Source organism: Aspergillus ochraceoroseus, assembly GCF_002846915.1.
Source record: "Aspergillus ochraceoroseus IBT 24754 chromosome Unknown P175scaffold_2, whole genome shotgun sequence".
In the NCBI taxonomy this organism is placed as follows: domain Eukaryota; kingdom Fungi; phylum Ascomycota; class Eurotiomycetes; order Eurotiales; family Aspergillaceae; genus Aspergillus; species Aspergillus ochraceoroseus.
The window spans coordinates 1,973,290-1,991,834 of NW_024468477.1; the positions used below are offsets into that span (position 1 = coordinate 1,973,290).

The 18,545-nt window shown below is 49.4% G+C and overlaps 7 protein-coding genes across 7 annotated transcripts; 4 read left to right on the top strand and 3 right to left on the bottom strand.

The window, feature by feature from the left end:
* The first annotated feature begins 2,447 nt into the window (after positions 1-2,447).
* P175DRAFT_0499347 (uncharacterized protein) lies at positions 2,448-4,008 on the top strand. Its single transcript, XM_040896717.1, has 2 exons — positions 2,448-2,556; positions 2,621-4,008. The coding sequence occupies exons 1-2, from the start codon at positions 2,455-2,457 to the stop codon at positions 3,728-3,730; spliced, it is 1,212 nt and encodes a 403-aa protein (XP_040754198.1). The 5' UTR covers positions 2,448-2,454; the 3' UTR covers positions 3,731-4,008.
* Positions 4,009-5,709: 1,701 nt separating this feature from the next.
* P175DRAFT_0431826 (uncharacterized protein) lies at positions 5,710-7,317 on the top strand (the record flags this gene model as incomplete). Its single annotated transcript, XM_040893510.1, has 2 exons — positions 5,710-6,501; positions 6,559-7,317. The coding sequence occupies 2 exons, from the start codon at positions 5,710-5,712 to the stop codon at positions 7,315-7,317; spliced, it is 1,551 nt and encodes a 516-aa protein (XP_040754199.1).
* Positions 7,318-8,698: 1,381 nt separating this feature from the next.
* P175DRAFT_0529889 (glycoside hydrolase family 35 protein) lies at positions 8,699-12,058 on the top strand (the record flags this gene model as incomplete). The annotated part of the gene is made up of 6 exons (XM_040899734.1): positions 8,699-9,499; positions 9,559-10,552; positions 10,608-10,901; positions 10,957-11,028; positions 11,081-11,168; positions 11,230-12,058. 6 exons carry the CDS (start codon positions 8,699-8,701, stop codon positions 12,056-12,058), a joined length of 3,078 nt encoding a protein of 1,025 aa, XP_040754200.1.
* A 1,331-nt stretch (positions 12,059-13,389) lies between these two features.
* Positions 13,390-15,707, top strand: P175DRAFT_0542825 (putative MFS transporter; the record flags this gene model as incomplete). Its single annotated transcript, XM_040900365.1, has 7 exons — positions 13,390-13,641; positions 13,702-13,747; positions 13,858-14,021; positions 14,091-14,251; positions 14,309-14,540; positions 14,590-15,037; positions 15,098-15,707. The coding sequence occupies 7 exons, from the start codon at positions 13,390-13,392 to the stop codon at positions 15,259-15,261; spliced, it is 1,467 nt and encodes a 488-aa protein (XP_040754201.1). The 3' UTR covers positions 15,262-15,707.
* P175DRAFT_0499351 (uncharacterized protein) lies at positions 15,322-15,707 on the bottom strand. Its single transcript, XM_040896718.1, has one exon. It carries the CDS (start codon positions 15,657-15,659, stop codon positions 15,405-15,407), a length of 255 nt encoding a protein of 84 aa, XP_040754202.1. The 5' UTR covers positions 15,660-15,707; the 3' UTR covers positions 15,322-15,404.
* Positions 15,708-15,715: 8 nt separating this feature from the next.
* P175DRAFT_0499352 (uncharacterized protein) lies at positions 15,716-16,912 on the bottom strand. Its single transcript, XM_040896719.1, has one exon. The coding sequence runs from the start codon at positions 16,834-16,836 to the stop codon at positions 15,736-15,738; it is 1,101 nt and encodes a 366-aa protein (XP_040754203.1). The 5' UTR covers positions 16,837-16,912; the 3' UTR covers positions 15,716-15,735.
* Positions 16,913-17,682: 770 nt separating this feature from the next.
* P175DRAFT_0146622 (uncharacterized protein) lies at positions 17,683-18,469 on the bottom strand. The gene is made up of 2 exons (XM_040892432.1): positions 17,894-18,469; positions 17,683-17,818 (listed from the first exon to the last, which is right to left on the bottom strand). Exon 1 carries the CDS (start codon positions 18,332-18,334, stop codon positions 17,969-17,971), a length of 366 nt encoding a protein of 121 aa, XP_040754204.1. The 5' UTR covers positions 18,335-18,469; the 3' UTR covers positions 17,683-17,818; positions 17,894-17,968.
* Between the last annotated feature and the right edge of the window lie 76 nt (positions 18,470-18,545).

Consider the following 18,545-nt stretch of genomic DNA (forward strand, 5'->3'; position numbering starts at 1 on the left):
TGAGGCGGGAAGGGAGAGATTGCGGGTAGGAAGAGAAGGGGAAGAAGAAGAAGAAGAAGAAGTAAGTGGGAGTTCAAGAAAAGGAAAAGCTGACATGGCGCAGCTCTCTCCCATCTGAGCAGTACACAGTACGTACTCACAGTTAAAGAGTAACCAGTAGGTTACGACTGCCAATCAGCACCACCACAAAGACTGAACACGAAGCGCCAGATGGTGAGCAGGAGGGGTCATTTCGAATCAGAAATGAGAGCTATGTAAGATAAACTGGCGGTAAGAGTCTTTTTCTTCTCTCTTTCTTTCTTTTTCTTGCTTCTCGTTCTTTATTCCGTGGTGCTAAACTTCCTTGGCCTCTGCTGCATCAGTAGCCGCCCACGTCTGGATGAAACAAATGATGTGCGTATTCGCAGAGGCTCTTGAGGAATTCTCTTTGTTTCAACCCATCCTCAACGAGGCTGTGCACCCTGTGGATCGACACGAATATAACGTGTCGCCCACCGCAGGAATTGGGTATGTTTTTTTAGGGTGGAGGAGGTCTCCGGCGGGTTCTCAGCCTTGCACTTGCGCGGCCTTTCGCATTATCTCTGTTTGGGGGCCATTCCGTTTTGCTCAATAAATAGCATTTATCTTCATCATGAAATAGAGAAGACGGTTCATAGAACTTCAACAGGGGATTACCTCTTCAGGGTGTTGGGTTTTTTGGATGATTGACAAGGATATTGTGGTCGATCTCTTCGGCAAAACTTGAATCTATTTAAAGCGCACTCGGCAATGGGGATATCTCAAACCTACATAGTACCAACTTGGAGATTTTCTCTTCTCCATAAATAATATAACATCTCACCTCAATAGTATACGTTCTTACCTATCGCAAACCCTCAGGGAAAACACGCAATCCTTCCCAACTTCCCGAGCTTCTTCTAGATTTACGCCAACAGGCAACGTAATGCAACCGAAAAGAGGTAAGCTCTCTAGGAAATCGGCCGAAGGTATCGAAAAAGGTAAATGACCACGGTACTAAACCAACATAACATCGCGTTCTCCCTGCACGGGCGACCTTACTTCAGTAACAGCTGTCTCGCACCTGGTAAATGTATTCGTCCGCGTCTAACACACCAAAAGTGCCAATATAGAACAGAGACCGTTCGTGTTGGAGTCTTGGAAATGCTTCGGTAGCAATAGAATAGGCATGAGTCCATCCAGAGCCCATGTTCTTCAGTTTTGTGAACTACCGGTTCTCCTATAGTTGGTACGGCCGTAAACATAGATCTTTTGTGGGAGATACAGACCCAGCTCTCTGAATAGCAAGCACTGCCTGTACATGCAGCTTCGGGTTATGAATAGATATCATGGCCTGATCACTTTATACGGCCTATCTGACGTGCTGCTTGCCATGTTTCAGACCAAACAAAAGAAGATGCACCTTACATGAACCATCCTGTGGCATGAAGGATTTTCCCTATGAATTGAGAATACTAAAGGGTTGCATCATTCCTTGTTATTTATCAGGGTTGCGAGAGTATAGCTCACCTTGTCGAAGGCCAGCCAATCTTTAGAATGGGAACTGATGCAAGCTACGATGCAAGAACCCCAAACAGGGTAACCACAAAACAGCTTATCTCAGAGCCAGCACAAGACTCCATAGAAATAGGATCATCGCTCATGGCCACACTTCATACATCGAATCAGCCCCAAACGAATCCTGTGTTATGTAGAGGTGCTTGCCTGGGTAGCGTTGCCGTCATAACACTTGGGGGAACAATCCATTGAAACTGGACCCTGTTCAATACATCACGTACTAAGTCAGGTTCATTCTTAGAGCCAAGTGAGCCTTGGATAATTTTTATCTCAACAGGTTCTGTGAAGGTTGTTGAATGGTTCCAATTGACACTGCCACGATTAAATTTGGATCTGATCTTAGAGTATCGTCCAACATAACGTGTTTCCGGTGGACTCCATTGGGAGTATGCGCAACATCTTTTAATTTCGCCTTTCTATATTCCTGTTTAGTGCTCGATGCAACTCTGTTGTTGCTATTATAAGTGCCTTGTTCATTGTATGAGTGTCAGTTTTCGTAGGTGCCAATTAGTAGGTGCCAATTGAGTTTGCTCATGAAGGATCGTTTCACATACAATACAATCATCCAAAATGCCTCAGTAAGGATAAACCCATTACTAGTTTACCAGGGTGTTGCAGCCTCTGAAGATGAGCTATTCTTGGACATTGTTCGCTGATTTGTGTCAAGGCACGGTCCTAAGAGAAGAGATTCCCAAATAGGAAAAAGAAAATAAGCATGTGATCAGACGGAGATTGGAGATAACCATTTACAGACTAAACCCTTTTAGACAGGAGATGATGACATCTCGTCGCTGACTAACGACTTGTCCTGATCTCCCCCAAACCGAGTCTCGCGCATAAGACTCTGGTATTCCCCCCCTGATTTCCGCGATAGAAATAATGAGTGGGCTTAAAGGGGTTATGAAAGAGGGCTGGCATCCCAAGGGTCGTGATGGAAAGAAAGAGAGTTGGCGAAACGACTTCAAAGGAATCAATCAAGTGGTGAGTTCTTCGTCGGGCCTATGCTGATCTCTGTGTGCTTGGACTGATATTCTGCGAAATATAGGCGGGATGGGTAGGAAAAGGAAAGGATAATGATACCGATAGGGAGAATCATGTATCCCGGCCACTCTCGTCACTCAAGGACCCAGCATCCTTTGGCCCGCCACCCAAACACATCAAATACCATGGTGCGGGGGCTCTCCCAAACGAAACTACCCCGGATCGCAGCGGATTCGGTACTCCCTTATCCCAGGAACAGGCCAGTCGCCAGAATGTAGAGCAGCAGGGAGCAGAGGAAGCGGCAAGATGGGACGAGGGAAAGGCGGCTGAGAAGCCGCGGCCCCCTGTGCCGTATCGTACGAACCGAACAGGCTTCGACCCAAGCCGTCTCCCACCACCTCCGGTTCGACGGACAGCTACTCCCGACGACTCTACGACTGTTGTGAGCCCCAGGCCCAGACCGGCTGTTCCGCCTCGAGTTCCCCCCCGGACAGCAACGCCATCTTCGCACCCACCTACCCCGCCTCCTGCATACTCTCCCCATGTACCTGCGGCAGAACAATCCCAACCCTTAGAAGGGCACTTAAACCAAGATGCTACATTGCGACTCTCCCAGGCTGGTGTATCTGTTCCTGCGCTCGGGATTGGGAGCAACAACCGGTCTGCACCTACAGCTTCGCCATCGACAGCAGGTTTAGTTGGCCAGGCCCCGGTGAATGAGCTGCAAAGCCGCTTCTCGCAGCTGAGAACCAACTCCTCCCCCTCTCCGCCAGTTCCTCCCCCGCCGCCACGGGGAAACCAGTCGTCACCTATCTCTGCGTCCAACGTTTCCAGCGCCAGGTCCGCGTTCAACGACTTCCGCTCGCAGCACAGTGACAAAATCGAGTCCGGGAAGCAGAAGCTTAATGGACTAGATCAGAAATATGGGATCACGCAGCGTGTCAGTAAGGCTTTTGATAGTAACTCAGAAAATACTACCAATGCGGCTCCACCAGTCCCTCCACATCCCAATCTGAGTCGTTCCTCGACCTCTAGCACTGATACAGAAGCTTTGGCTCGGAGAAAGGCACCTCCCCCACCGCCGCCTCAGAAGAAAGCCGAGCTACGGTCAGCGCCAACTGGAGCTGCTTCTCCAGCACCACCTCCACTTCCCCTTAACACCAAACCCCGCTGAGCGGGTCTTGATCTCTATAATTGATCTGTTCGGAATTTATGCAGGAGTAAGGCTTGGGTCGTTTCGCATGTATCACTAGGTAGCTACTAAGTATCACAACTGGTTTACATTCTTCTCAAAAATTTCACGGATATCCACAACTACCTTGCCCCGCAGCATTGGCCCGAGGTTCAAACTGCGCATCGTTCATCGCATTGGTTAGCGTTCCCCATCCCAGAACAAAAAGACAGACAAAAGGAGGAGAGAAATCTACCAACCACCCCTAGCCCTAAATCCATACACTCTCTATGAAGCTTTCCCATTCTCATATCTCGTATGAACCCCAAGTGCATACCGCAGCCTGGTCCCCTGAAATAAACGAGGAGTCCCGTATGCCTGATAATCTCCGCATCCCTGGCCCAGGAAGCCACCGACCACTGCCCCGTCTGCAAGGGGGCGTTGGAATTTGTACCCATGCTTCTTCAGGGGTGTTGGTGATCGGTTAATACTACAGTATTCCTCTAGTAGTATATGTGCTAAATTCATCTTCAGAAGAGGACAGGGAGTCAAATGTCCTCAGGTCGTTATTTTTCCATTTATATACACCTCCCCTCTCTCTCTCTCTCTCCCTCTTTCTCTTTCCGCCTAGTATTATAGCTTCGCCCGAGATGTCTGCAACTCTGCGTGTTTTACAATGTAGTATTGATATGCGGGGGTCACAAGCGAATATCCTCCCTAGTAGGTAGCGCATGCATGGAATAGCTCTACGATCTTATTTGGCGAACAGTGAATACATTGTAAGTTATCTACGGAGTACTACTAGTAGTACTAACTTGAAGTACGTAGTACAGGTAAGTTAGTAATATTGCATTACTTGCTCAGCGTCAGCCTCAATGCTTAATCCCTTTAATTCAGCATGATGCATGATTTATCATCAGTGCTATACAGGCTTTCTGATAAATCGATCCCCTAAATCCCATATGTTTGTTGGGTCTTTTTGGATGTAATTCATATGTCAATAGACTACTAGCAAAAAGACCGAAACCGAAACTAAGTGGTTGGGTTGATTCCTCTTTGTATAACTTACGTAATCAACTAGGTACTGATGACGTTGGGGACTGGCACTGCTTAGTCATACGGATAAGGCTGAGAATCCCTACCGGATAAACCCGTAAATCCGACATTTCCGGATGTACACGTGACCGCGCGGACATTTTTTCCCCAGGCAATGGGCAAAGCTTCAAGAGTCCTATGTAATAAATAGCTAACCATGAGAACAAATCCCAACTACGCGTCATGATTGACCAACTTAAAGCGGCAGTCCCTTGCGTGAGAGTTACCCCCATTTAATTCTGAGTTAAGTTCTGATGGAGCAGTGAGGATTCAAATCCCGCCGCCAAAGCCGGATTGGACTCCCTTCACAAGTACTTACTAGGAGGTAGCCGGGGACAAACCCGTCGAATCGATGTCGAACATGATCAATGACGAGTCAGGGCTAAGGTTCCCTTGCCCCCAAATCGCTGCTGTGAATGGTAGACAAACCCCCCCCAGTCACGGGCCCTGGGATATCTTTGTGCACTTCGAGTTGTTGGGCCGAGGTCTGGCCATTGTATCTTCCCAACAAAACACATCGCGGATCCACTTAGCATCAGAATCCGCCTCTTATTTGGTCATGCAATCAGATCAATGAGAATTTCTATCATTCTCTGTAATTCTTCTGGAAAATCTTGAAGCCGTATTTTCTTTTCTGCTCAGTTCAATTCATCCTCATATCATTCCCATCTCCTCCATTGTGCGCAGGGCGCGACTGCATTGTTGGAGTTCTTGCTTTGTTGCCCACAGGATTTTTCTTAACTCGCGTGTCTCGTATCTCTCTATATCATCGGCAAGGTACTTGCTTTACTTTTCTTTTCCCTTTGGTGTGACAGAAAATTTCAATCTTCTACTATAGTTCGTGGCTAATCAGAAAATTCTCCAGAGTATTCTCCTTCAGCACTACCATGTACGACCTCACCCTAAATACAGGGTCAGGCCCGGCAATTGTTCGAGTTGGCCTACCCCCAGCTTCCTTGCTTAAATTCCCTCCCGATGAGCTCCCGACAACCCTGTCCGCTCCCCAGCTTGTGGAGCCCACATGGTATCAGCCATTCAACATCCCTCCAGCTCTCTACAACGAGCTGCTCGATGTGCGCGTCCCTGTTACGATTGCTAGTGTTTATGCCGCCACTGTTGTCCTCCTCAACCGCGTGAACAAGAGTCGTGGATACAAGCCCTACGCCTTTAGCCAAACCAAGCTGTTCAAACTCTTCGTCATTCTTCACAATGTTTTCCTGGCTGTCTACTCGATGTGGACTTTTGCAGGCATGGTCCGGGCGTTTCGCAACTCTTGGCCTGATTGGAATGATCCCAGCGGCCTAGTGGGTGTGGTGGATTCCCTGTGCAAGTGCAATGGTCCTCGGGGTTACGGAAACGCCGCAACTTACAATTCGACCATGAACCAATGGACCATGCAGAATCCGGAGCTCAAGCTGGCTGAGGGAGGTGTGCCAGACCCTACTGATGTTGGCCGTATGTGGAACCAGGGACTGGCATACCTGGGATGGATTTTCTACCTCTCCAAGTTTTACGAGGTGTTAGATACCGCCATCATTCTGGCTAAGGGCAAGAAGAGCTCCACCTTACAGACCTACCACCACGCGGGCGCCATGATGTGCATGTGGGCTGGTATTCGTTTCGTGGCACCACCAATCTGGATCTTTTCCCTGGTTAACTCCGGAATTCATGCGCTTATGGTATGACCCGCACTACCTTGAAATTTATTACCTAATTTCAGCTAACGGACCATCTAGTACACTTACTACACCATCACTGCCTTCCGCATTCGTGTTCCCACCGTTGTGAAGCGCACTTTGACTACCATGCAAATCACCCAGTTTGTTATTGGATCATCAATGGCAGCCTCCTACCTGTTTGTTAGCTATACCCTTCCGGCTGGCCAGTCTATGTCTGCGACCGTTACTGCTACTACCGGCGCCACAGCCGTTGCTAGCGCCTCTGGACTCGCATGGATCAAGCAGGTCGCTTTCCGTGCAGCGGGTGCGGAGGGGATCGCAGAAAATGTGGGACAGGGTGAGGGTAACGCTGCTGTTCCCCAGGAGGTCCATGTCGGTCCCATGATTACATGCATGGATACTACTGGCCAGGGGTTCGCTATCTGGCTCAACGTTGCCTATCTCCTGCCTCTGACTTATCTCTTTGCCCGCTTCTTCGTCCGCTCCTACCTGTACCGTAAGGAGCCTTCTCAGCCGACTCACATGAACGCCGCCGAGAAGGCCGGTTTGGATGCTTTGAAGGAGGTGAGTCGTGAGATCCAAAAGGCCGTCGAAATGAGCGGCGAGGCAAGCGAGACCACCGAGGACGAGGCTGTTTCCCAAGCCCAGACCAGCCGCGCTCAGGGCGCCCAACAGGTGGTTGCAGAGAACTCCCCTATCCGAACCCGTGCCGCTCAGAGTGACCTACAATCTGAACACAATTTCTCCACTGTTCCAACCAAGCAGTCTGGGGTCCAAACCTCAAACCCCTTTGGAGTTCTAGGCAGCACAGCCTAAACATTTTCCTTGGCTAGTCTATTCCTATGATGTCGGAAAGCTGCTTGTAGTCTTGCGAGCATTTGGAGAAAAGAAAAAGAAATTACGGGTTTGGACTAGCAAGGGTTTCAAACACATATTATTACCGGCTTAATCCCCAACGACAGCCGTTCCAATATTTCTTCTCAATGCGATGCTCTTCTGAGCGTCGGATTGATTCAAAAATGCATTGGAAGTCCCCTTCGGGGGTTGAGTTGGGTGCTCTCCCCCCAATCCATCGCGTCCTTGCCGATGTGCAGGGGCCTTGCCACAGCCACAATTGCTGCTTTAATGTGTATTATTTGGTTGTCTTGTTCTGGTTATTGGATTACGGGGTATTTGGTTATAAATCTGGGCTTTTTCTGACTTGGTGGGGGTTCTAATGCACCTTTGGTGTCCAATGGGCCTGGGTTTTTAGCATTTGGGATACGACCATTAAATTGCATGACAATAAAAAGGATTTTTTTTTTTCTCTCTTTTTTTTTCTTTTACTTATTTTTCACCGGACTGGTCTTCCCTCGAGTAATGAATGAAGAAGAAATTCTTTCAAAAGAAGGGTAATGTTCTATGCCGAATTCTTATCCTATCCATAAGTACCTCCGAGTAAACAGGATCTTACTACTCCATACGTTATGGATCAAGTGCGCCATTCCATTCCCCAGAATTCTTCCGCAGAGAAAAGCTCCGTATTTTAAACTCCGAACTAGTCAATCCCCCTGAATAACGCTGCCAAAATTATCTTTCTTCATTTCAGGCTATACAATCACAAGCAGAGTTCCGACCATCCGTCAACCTATGATAAACCAGACTTGATAAGTCGGTCAGAACAAAATGAGGTATATAATTACGAACAAGCGAACCCAGTTGGATTGTACTGACTGAGTGGGAACTGTAGATGCACACTGTGAGCTACTTCCAGCAAGACCGCTGTGCCCCTCTTCCTCCATCGGATAATCTCCCGATTCAAATAGCTTTCGTTTTCTGATCCCTGCTCTGATGCCAGTCGGCGGAAAAATGCCCCCAGGTCTGCCTGGTGAATGGAGGAAAATCCTCATCTCATCTTCCCCACATGCACGATCGATTCCATCTACTACAGACCACCGCGGAATGACAGTCGTCCATTGCCAATATTCCATGCGGCATTTGGAGCTGACGATCTTCTTATGTTGTGCTCTAGAGTCTAGGCTGTGGGGATGTTGAACCCGGATTTGGAAGAAGCGCTTTGGTTCGTTATGCCAGCATGCTCCCAGCTTCCTCTGCAAGGGCGGCCAGACATAAATTCGGTCCTCAAGACCCTTGATGGAGAAATCATATTGTCCACAATCGGTCGCTTACCATTGTAGGCTGACACCACGGCCCGAAAATGGCCCGTATCTTCCAATTGCTTGTTTGTGCGCTGGGGAGCTTACAAGCTCTCACAGCTGCTCAGAACAGCAGCGGATCGGATTGGCCCGTCCACGACAATGGACTGAATAAAGTGGTGCAATGGGACCATTACAGTTTCTACGTCCACGGCCAGCGGATTTTCATCTTCTCCGGAGAATTTCATTACTGGCGTATCCCAGTGCCGGGTCTCTGGAGGGATATTTTGGAGAAGATTAAAGCCATCGGGTTTACGGGGTTTGCCTTTTATTCTAGCTGGGCTTATCATGCACCAAATAATCACACAGTCGACTTTTCTACTGGTGCTCACGATATCACGCCTATCTTCGATCTTGCGAAAGAGCTTGGGATGTACATTATAGTACGTCCTGGCCCTTACGTTAATGCAGAGTCCAGTGCTGGTGGCTTTCCGCTTTGGCTTACGACTGGGGCATACGGCCCGACGCGAGACGATGACCCACGGTATACTGCTGCGTGGACCCCATACTTCTCTATGATGTCTGAGATAACGAGCAAGTATCAGATCACGGATGGCCACAATGCATTCGTTTACCAGATTGAGAATGAGTACGGAGAGCAATGGATTGGAGACCCGAGCGAGCGAGTTCCAAACGAGACTGCAATCGCTTACATGGAACTGCTCAAATCTACCGCACGAGATAAAGGGATCAATCTACCATTGTCAGGAAACGACCCCAATATGAACAGTAAGTCTTGGGGAAGCGACTGGTCGAATGCTGGAGGGAATCTCGATGTTGTTGGACTGGACTCGTATCCTTCTGTAAGTTTTTTTTTTTTTTCTTAAAGGGGTTCGACTCTCGATGCCACTAACTGTGTTAGTGCTGGAGCTGCGATGTCAGTGAGTGCACAGACACAAACGGGGACTATGTTCCTTACAAGGTGATGCAGTACTATGATTACTTCCAGAGTGTGCAACCCACAACGCCGTCTTTCATGCCTGAATTCCAAGGCGGATCTTACAACCCTTGGAGTGGCCCTGAAGGAGGCTGCACACAGGATACCGGCGCCGACTTTGCCAATATGTTTTATAGGTGGAATATCGCTCAACGCGTGACCGCAATGAGTCTTTACATGATGTACGGCGGTACAAACTGGGGTGGAATCGCGGCTCCTGTCACTGCAAGCAGCTATGACTACTCGGCTCCTATCTCCGAGGATCGGTCGATCGGCTCCAAGTACCACGAGACCAAGTTACTGGCGTTGTTTACACGATGCGCAAGGGACTTGACAATGACCAATCGTATCGGATATGGAACACAGTATACAACCAACACGGCCATCAGTGCGAACGAATTGAGAAATCCTGAGACTAATGCTGCGTTTTATGTCACAATTCACAACGACACTACCCTTGGCACAGACGAGTCGTTCAAACTGCACGTTGATACCTCCGAGGGGGCCTTCACGATTCCAAGGCACGGGGGTACAATCAGACTCAATGGGCACCAATCTAAGATCATCGTGACTGACTTTAAATTTGGATCTGAAACCCTTTTGTATTCTACGGCAGAAGTACTGACGTATGCGGTATTCGATCAGAAGCCAATCCTGGTCCTCTGGTTGCCCACGGGCGAGTCGGGAGAATTCTCCATCAAAGGCGCGAAATCAGCGAAGTCCAGTACCTGCTCCGGATGTTCTGTGGAATTTTTCCATGACAAGGGAGCCTTGACTGTTGGGTTCACTCAAGCCAAGGGCATAAGTGTCTTGCAGCTAGACAACGGTCTACGAGTGATTCTCCTTGATAGAACTGCGGCGTATGAATTTTGGGCCCCTGCACTAACGGAAGACCCTCTGGTCCCTGAGACCGAAAGTGGTAAGCTAGGGTTTTCTCTGCATGGTATGATTTTACTGTACTAACGAGCAAACAGTACTTGTCAGTGGTCCCTACCTCGTTCGTTCCGCCAGGGTATCAAGGTCCACTTTAACTCTCCGCGGGGACTCTAAAGATGATACTACCCTGGAGGTTTTCGCTCCTCGAACAGTTAAGAAAGTAACATGGAATGGGAGGAAAGTGAAGGCTTCTGAGACTCCGTACGGCAGTCTCAAAATCCACCTTGCCGCTCCCCCATCCATTAAACTACCGACTATCACCGGATGGAAAACCGCCGACAGCCTTCCAGAGCGTTTCCCTTCCTACGATGATGCTGGTCCAGCTTGGGTTGGTAAGTCTAACCAGCTCCAAATTTCCCACCAGAAACGGAAAGTAACCAAGCACAGAGGCAAACCACACGACAACCCTAAACCCCAACAAGCCCGCTACACTCCCGGTCCTTTACGCAGACGAATACGGTGCGGCGCGCACATCTATACTATTCTTTAAACACCACTGAACTCAATATAGGCTTCCACAACGGTATCCGTCTCTGGCGTGGATACTTCAACGGCACAGCCTCTGGCGTGTATCTTAACGTCCAAGGCGGCAACGCATTGTGAGTCTGAGAACTCACTCTTTAGTCATGTAAAAACCTCTAACCACCAGCAACCCCTAAGCGGCTGGTCTGCCTACCTGAATGGCCACTTTCTAGGCTCTTACCTTGGCTCCGCATCCATGAACCAAGCAAACGGCACCCTAACCTTCCCCAACGGATCCCTGAGCACCAACGACACAAACATCCTCCTAATCATCCATGATGACACAGGACATGATGAAACAACCGGCGTTCTCAATCCCCGCGGAATCCTCGAGGCTCGACTCCTCCCTACCTCGAATACCTCAGGAACCCCGGAGTTTACCGCCTGGCGCGTTGCCGGCGCTGCAGGCGGCGAATCGAACCTCGACCCAGTTCGCAGCGCATATAATGAAGACGGTCTCTATGCCGAGCGCATGGGGTGGCATCTCCCCGGATTCGACGATAGCAAGTGGGCCCAGGCGTCCTCTGCCTCCTCCTCCTCCTCGTCTTCTTCGTCCATTTCGTTTACAGGAGCAACAGTGAAGTTCTTCCGAACTGTTCTTCCATCGCTGTCCATCCCTACAGGACTAGATGTATCCATCTCCTTCGTTTTCTCAACCGCCACGAACGCGAGCGCAAGTGCATCTAATGCATTCCGCGCCCAACTCTTCGTAAACGGATACCAGTACGGCCGGTTTAACCCCTACATCGGGAACCAGGTGATTTATCCCGTTCCTCCGGGAATTCTAGACTACAGGGGGGACAATACCATCGGCGTGGCGGTGTGGGCACAGACGGAGGCCGGAGCGAGCCTGGATCTGGACTGGCGTGTGAATTATGTGGTTGAAAGTTCGTTGGACGTGGCGGGGTCTCTGAATGCGGATGGGTTGAGGCCTGGATGGACAGAGCAACGGTTGAAGTTTGCTTAGTTGTTGGGATTATGGGCATTCATTATTACCTCGTTTCGAAATTCTGGTGTTGAAGAAGATCTGATCTGGATGGCACGGAAAGGTGAGAAGTAACTACTTCTCAAATTGATAGGTACAGCTATTCATAAGCCAATCATAACTAGCCCTGGTAGCTGTCAGTTGATACTTGATAGGTACCATACCTAGGTAGTATCATCATCTATACACCACCTACCAGAACCTGGTAGGGATCTGAAAACAAACCCTAAAGTGTCATTCAGTGCTCCACAAAACTAAGAAACAGCTCGGACTACCCCCGAGACACTACCAGCTAGGGGAAAGCGGATTTCCCTCAAGTTCCCGGACAATTGTCAGCAAGGAGGAGTTGGGGATCCTGCACGGGGGTCACGATACTCTGCAGGTCTGTTCTGGATCCTGAGGGATTGGATATCACGCATTCTACCCGAAGCCATCCCGGCGATATTCGCCACATGGAGCCTTGGGACTGCAGGATGGATTATCCTCTTTCGATACCTTTTAGTGGAAGGAATGTTAGCTTGCAGAGTTCAGGAAGGGATCATCCTGGGGAGGGGGTTGAAAACTTAGCACAGGCGCAAGGAAAGGTTTCCAGGTTTCTTCGGCCTGGAATAGACTCGACGACATTGGCTTGGAGGAAGTTATTGCTTGGGAAGCTTGTGATTCTGTGATTCTTAGTCTTGGTGATGGAATGGAATGGAATCAATGAGGGAAGAAGATAAATCAAAGTGAGGAGGAGTCAACACTCTCCCTGTCCATCATCACGGGACTTTCTTGATTTCATTTTGATCTTCATCTTCATCATCTTCTTCTTCCCACCCATCTCGTTCCCTTGTCTTTGCAAACCCCCACGCCATTCATCATCCCTCCACCTTCCCCCACATTCATCCCCGTCGAATCCACCACTGGCTTCATTCTATTGATCCTGCTTACTTCCATTTGCCAACTGCTGGCTCCAGCCCTCCATCTTTTCCCCTCCTTACCCCGGTGTCCCCGCTGCCGACTCTGCTATTGGGGGACTTCTCTCCGTCTTACTATCCAATATTCCCGTTCCCGTCCCCGTTCCCCCAGAAATTACTGCTCCTACGTCTCATTCCTCTGGCAAGGATTCATACATCGGGAAAGTCTTACGGTTGGTGTTCCATGCGCCATCGCCTCCTTGTTCCCAGAGTTTCCCACAAAAAGCTCCCTGACCTCAAATCTACGGACCGCTATGACCGTGGTACCGTTTTTTATACTCTTCTTTCCCCGGCCACCCTTGCCTTCTATTCCTCCTCAATCTCCCCTCCCCGTTCTCTCATCCATCTCACAAAACTATGTCCCCCCGAAACTCTCAGGACCCCGAAGGGGACCTCAACAAAGGCCATATTGACAACATTGAGAGCGTTCAAGAGGTTACAGATTTCACCAAGCCAAACCCTCGCAATGTAGCACCCCCATATGTGGCAAGCCTTTCTCCAGAGGAGCGTGCAATGGCAGAGAAGGCTCTCGTCCGCAAGATTGACATCCGACTTCTTCCCATGATCATCATCATGTACATTCTCAACTATCTGGACCGGAACAACATTGTAAGGGATACCTCATTCCATACCTCGTGTTGATATATCTTATGCTTATTATCTTTCTAGGCTGCTGCTCGACTGGCTGGGCTGGAAACGGACCTGAAATTAGAAGGTGTGCAGTACCAAACCTGCGTCAGTATCCTGTTTGTCGGTTATCTTTTGATGCAAAGTGAGGAGCTTAACCCCTTCACATACCCTAATTCTTTCTAACCATAATACTAGTTCCCTCCAACTTGATGCTGAACAAGTTCGGAAAGCCGGCTATCTACCTTCCCTGTGCTATGATGCTTTGGGGCGTTATTTCTACTTGCACAACTGCTGCCCAAAGCTATGCTAGCCTTGTTGTCATTCGATTCTTTCTTGGTTTTGTTGAGGCTGCCTACTTTGTAAGTTCACGTTTCTTTTTTTTTCACCAATGAAAACATGAATGGATACTAACAGCTGTTTTCCCCCAGCCTGGGTGCCTTTACTTCCTGAGTGCCTGGTACACTAGAAAGGAGCTTGGATTCCGCACTGCTGCCCTTTACTCGGGATCTTTAATCTCGGGAGCCTTTTCTGGCTTGATCGCTGCAGGTATTACTGGTAACATGGACCACAAGGGGGGCCTCCGAGCTTGGTATATATCGAAAATTTCCGGGAGAGAAAGACGAACTGGCTGACGCTTTCCATTTAGGCGCTGGTTGTTCATTATTGAGGGCGCTATCACTATTGTTGTTGCCGTCGGTGCTATCTTCATCCTGCCCAACTTCCCTCGTACCACTGGATGGCTCTCGGAGGAGGAGAAAGAGCTGGCGGTTTGGCGTCTGGAGGAGGATATCGGTGAAGATGACTGGGTTGATAGCGAACAGCAGTCCTTCATGCACGGCGCACAGCTTGCCTTCACTGATATCAAGACCTGGGTTCTGGTAAGCCACTCTAGTCTTGACCCTTTCAAACAGCTACTCAGCAATATAGATGCTCCTCATTCTATGCATTGTTTCTTCTGCGTCCGTAACGAACTTCTTCCCGACCGTCGTGGAAACCCTGAACTACGGAAACATCGAGACCCTCCTCCTCACTGCTCCTCCCTACGTGTTGGCAGTCATCTGTGCCTTTGCTAATGCCTGGCACGCTGACCGTACCGGGGAGCGGTACTTCCACATTACCCTTCCTTTATATATTTCCGTGGCCGCTTTCATCATCGCGGCTACCACGACTAGCACCGCTCCGCGCTACGTCTCGATGATGCTGATGGTCCCGTCCTTGTACACTAGTTATGTCGTTGCTCTGGGCTGGATTTCGAACACTCTGCCTCGTCCTGCATCTAAACGTGCTGCTGCTTTGGCAGGCATCAACTGCGTCAGTAACGCTAGCAGTATTTATGCTAGTTACATGTATCCTAACAGCGATGCCCCACGATTTGGTAATGCTTTCCTGTTTCCTTTTCTTTTTCTAATGTGGCCTTTTTGCTAATGAAAATCAGTTACGGCCATGTCTGTGAACTGCGTCACTGCATTCGTGGCTATTATATCCGCCACTGTCCTCCGCATCATGCTCGTCCGCCTCAACAAGAAGCTCGACTGTAGCGAGGGAATCGCTGCTGGGGTGCCAGGCGAGGCCTCGCGTGGTTTCCGGTTCTTGGTCTAATTTTTTTTTTTTTCTTTTCCTACAACCTTACGGCGTCATTCATTTAGTTAAGTTCGATTCTACTGATCAGCATAGACATGTAATGAGTATATGATTCACTGCACCAGGGTATGGGCGTCGTAATGGATCTTGTGGAGATTAAGCTATATGACACAACTCCAAATAAACAGACAGTCCATCAAAATTGCAAGGCTGGTCCTGGCTGACGAGCTGTTTTTCTTCTTGACGTTTCTCGTTACTACTTGAGCACCAGCTATAGCAAGAGCCATCAAGTCCTTGAAACAGGGGACCAGAAGTGTGGGTGCAAACTCGTAACCTTTCGACTTCCATTTGCCCCAAGGGGGGCGAGCGATTCCCAGCAGCAACAGTAGTAGTAGCATGGAAAAGGAAAAAGCCATGCATGATGATGCCCTAGAAAGGGATTTCCCCTTTTTCTATCAAACCCCCCCCCCCCCCCAGCTCCAGGTCCCACACTCAGGCATCTTTAGTACCCCGTTCTTTCCGAATGCGGGCCAACTGATCTCGTTCAAAGCTCTTCCGGTTGGCGTGCCTGATCGCAGCAACCATATTAAAGAAGAAGATGGAACTATACAGGGCGGCAAGCAAGGCGAGAAAGAAGGCCACGATGAAGATCGAAAAGACCACAAACCCATACGAGGCCCGCTGAAACAGCACGCTGGTACTCAGGGGATCCAGGGCGGTGCCGACCTGCATGGCAGACAGCACGAGCGAGAAATAGACAAAGACCACGAGGATCCAGGCGAAGTTGCGCTGGAAGAAGACCACGTAGCGATTATAGCCGTAGAGATAGCCGCGGACGAAATGCGAGAAGAAGAAGCGCACGCGATAGATGGAGTTGACGCGGCCGAGGCGCAGCTCACCGAAATGGTAGCGCCGGTTGACCTGGTCGAGGGCGTTGAGGTCGACGTGGCGGGCGAAATCGGCGACGAGCGTCTTCCACGCGGGCCACGAGACGGAGCCCGGGAGGAGGTCCAGCTGGTGCGCCATTTTCAGGTCGAGCGGCGAGCAAACCAGCCACACGTAGGAGAGGAGCAGGCCGCAAGCGCAGGCGTGCAGCTCGCGCGACCCGCACAGGTATGTCGCCCAGAAGTCGTGCGCCAGGATGTACTCCGGCAGCGGCTTCAGCAGGAGCTTGTTGGAGAATTTCAGCAGGTGCAGGTCGGCTTGCTCGGTTAGCACGACGTCCAGGCCCATCATCTTCTGGCGCTGCAGGGGGCGGGCGTTCAGCGGCCGCCCGGCCATCCAGAGGTACCGGTGGATTCGGTTCAGGCGGGAAACGTCCAGATCCATCTTGACGAAGGTCGCGACGTCGTCTTCGACCAGGAAGACGTGGTGGTGCCCTGGGACGCGTGAGATGGTCGGGAGCGATCTCAGCGTTTCTGTGGAGACTTTTGTCGTGCTGGTGGTGGTGGTGGTGGTGGTGCTGGTGTTTGCGCCCGACTTGGTCGCAGCCTCGACTGAGGAGGGTGTTTCTCCGCCATGTGCTGCTGGGCTCGCTTTGTCGGGAGGGGAGAATGGCGGAGAAAGATGGGTTGTCGAAGGTGACGCCATCATTGACGCGTCATGTTGGGGGAATGATTAAATAGATGTCTGGGAAGAGAGCCTCCTGTCCTCTCCCTCTCCCTTTCCCCTCTCTCTCTCTCTCTCTCTCTCTCTCTCTCTCCGTCAGCCGTTAGTGTACGATTGTTGACACGACGGTCTAGTCACCTGAGCAGCTAAACCCTAAACATTCCAATGTACTTCTGACAAGTCTTAACTATAAATAAACTTGATAGGGCAGAGTCGCTCTTCCTGGACGAAATTCTGATTTGATCTGATTACCTACAGCCCTAAGAAGAATTTTGGGAGGTATACTATGCTATAGTTTGGAGCTGGGTTGGGGCAGACTATGTATAGATATATGGAGTACATGAACTTGAAATGAGTGAAGAACTAAATATAGACTCAATATCTGATAGAAACAAAGGTCCTTATTGAAAGACTGCCCTGTTCATGTACCTGAGCTGAGCATCCAACAACATTATGAGAGAGAGAGAGAAGAATATACATATAATACTTCTACCCTCTCCTAGGCCCACCCCTGTCCTGCCGTGTTCCCAATATATATCAGAAGCAAATGAATACCTCATAGCCACAATGCGAAGATCGATCAGCGAAGAGAAAAGAAAGAGTAACCACTGCAAAGGTTAGGAAATCTAATTCCCTAGCTAACTAGCTCAAGTAACGGCGTATAAGTTTCGTTTTTTTGTATCTCATTATATGTGCGTTCTCCGAGGTTTGGCGTCTCACTTGGAATAGACATCTGATGAGACTGTGAACAGGAAAACGATGATGCATCCTCAGTACAATACGAGTAGGAAAGAGCTCAACAGAAATCATTTGAATTTGCATACGATCCAACCAGAGATAATACCAGCAATGGCACTTATGGAGTAAGAGAGCGTGTACGTAATATAGAGGTAGAGAAAAGTTTGGGATGCGCAGTTTCAAATGCCGGATAACAACAAGAGGCAGAAAACAGCAAGCCATGCATATGCTGCAATTAGACGGATCAGTAAGAGATGAATTAAAAAAAAAAAAAAAAAAAAAAAAAAAACTGGTTGAGACATGCCAGTGCATCGATTTCCAGAACGCGGACACACAAAAAGACGTGGCGAGCGCAAGCCTGATAAAACAAGAAGAAAAACTATGATACTATGAGATAATGATCAATGGTACTGCCCAGTGCCACGCTTGCAAAAAAGACGAAATTAAAGATCGAAAGAATCGAACGTAGGGTGAGAAGAAATAGGTCGGATGATCCATAAACATAACTGGATCGGAGAGAGAATAGAGCACAATAGATCGAAGCCCAAAAGCCTGAGCAAGAGATAGACCAACGCCGAGCAAGCTGAAGGGGGGGGGGGGGGGGGAGGGCCAAGGTCGTCTCCAACCTCAATCGACTCTGTTTTTTTTTTTTAACCTTTCCGTCCCCTGATGATTCCGCATAAACGGAGCGTATGCACAAAGAAAACCTTCCCCATGCCAGAGCCAAAGTAATTGTTGTCAACATAACACCAGAACACGTGTAAGAGACCAAAGAGGTCGGTGGCCGCTACCCGCCAGCTGGGAACGATGAGTGATGCCACGAATGACCGGGAAGGTCAGGACAGCAAGCTGGATCCGATTGCGTAACCCAAAATGTTGCTCGAGGAAAGTAAAGCAGGTCTACAAGACGCCAAATGTGGATACCACACCGTGCAGAGATCCAACAGCCGTCCACA

Coding starts and splice junctions, on each gene's coding strand:
- P175DRAFT_0499347 (XM_040896717.1), top strand. CDS start 2,455: ATGAGTGGGCTTAAAGGGGTTATGAAAGAGGGCTGGCATCCCAAGGGT. Junction 2,557..2,620: donor TCAAAGGAATCAATCAAGTG/GTGAGTTCTTCG, acceptor TGCGAAATATAG/GCGGGATGGGTAGGAAAAGG.
- P175DRAFT_0146622 (XM_040892432.1), bottom strand. CDS start 18,334: ATGTTGACAACAATTACTTTGGCTCTGGCATGGGGAAGGTTTTCTTTG.
- P175DRAFT_0499352 (XM_040896719.1), bottom strand. CDS start 16,836: ATGATGGCGTCACCTTCGACAACCCATCTTTCTCCGCCATTCTCCCCT.
- P175DRAFT_0499351 (XM_040896718.1), bottom strand. CDS start 15,659: ATGGCTTTTTCCTTTTCCATGCTACTACTACTGTTGCTGCTGGGAATC.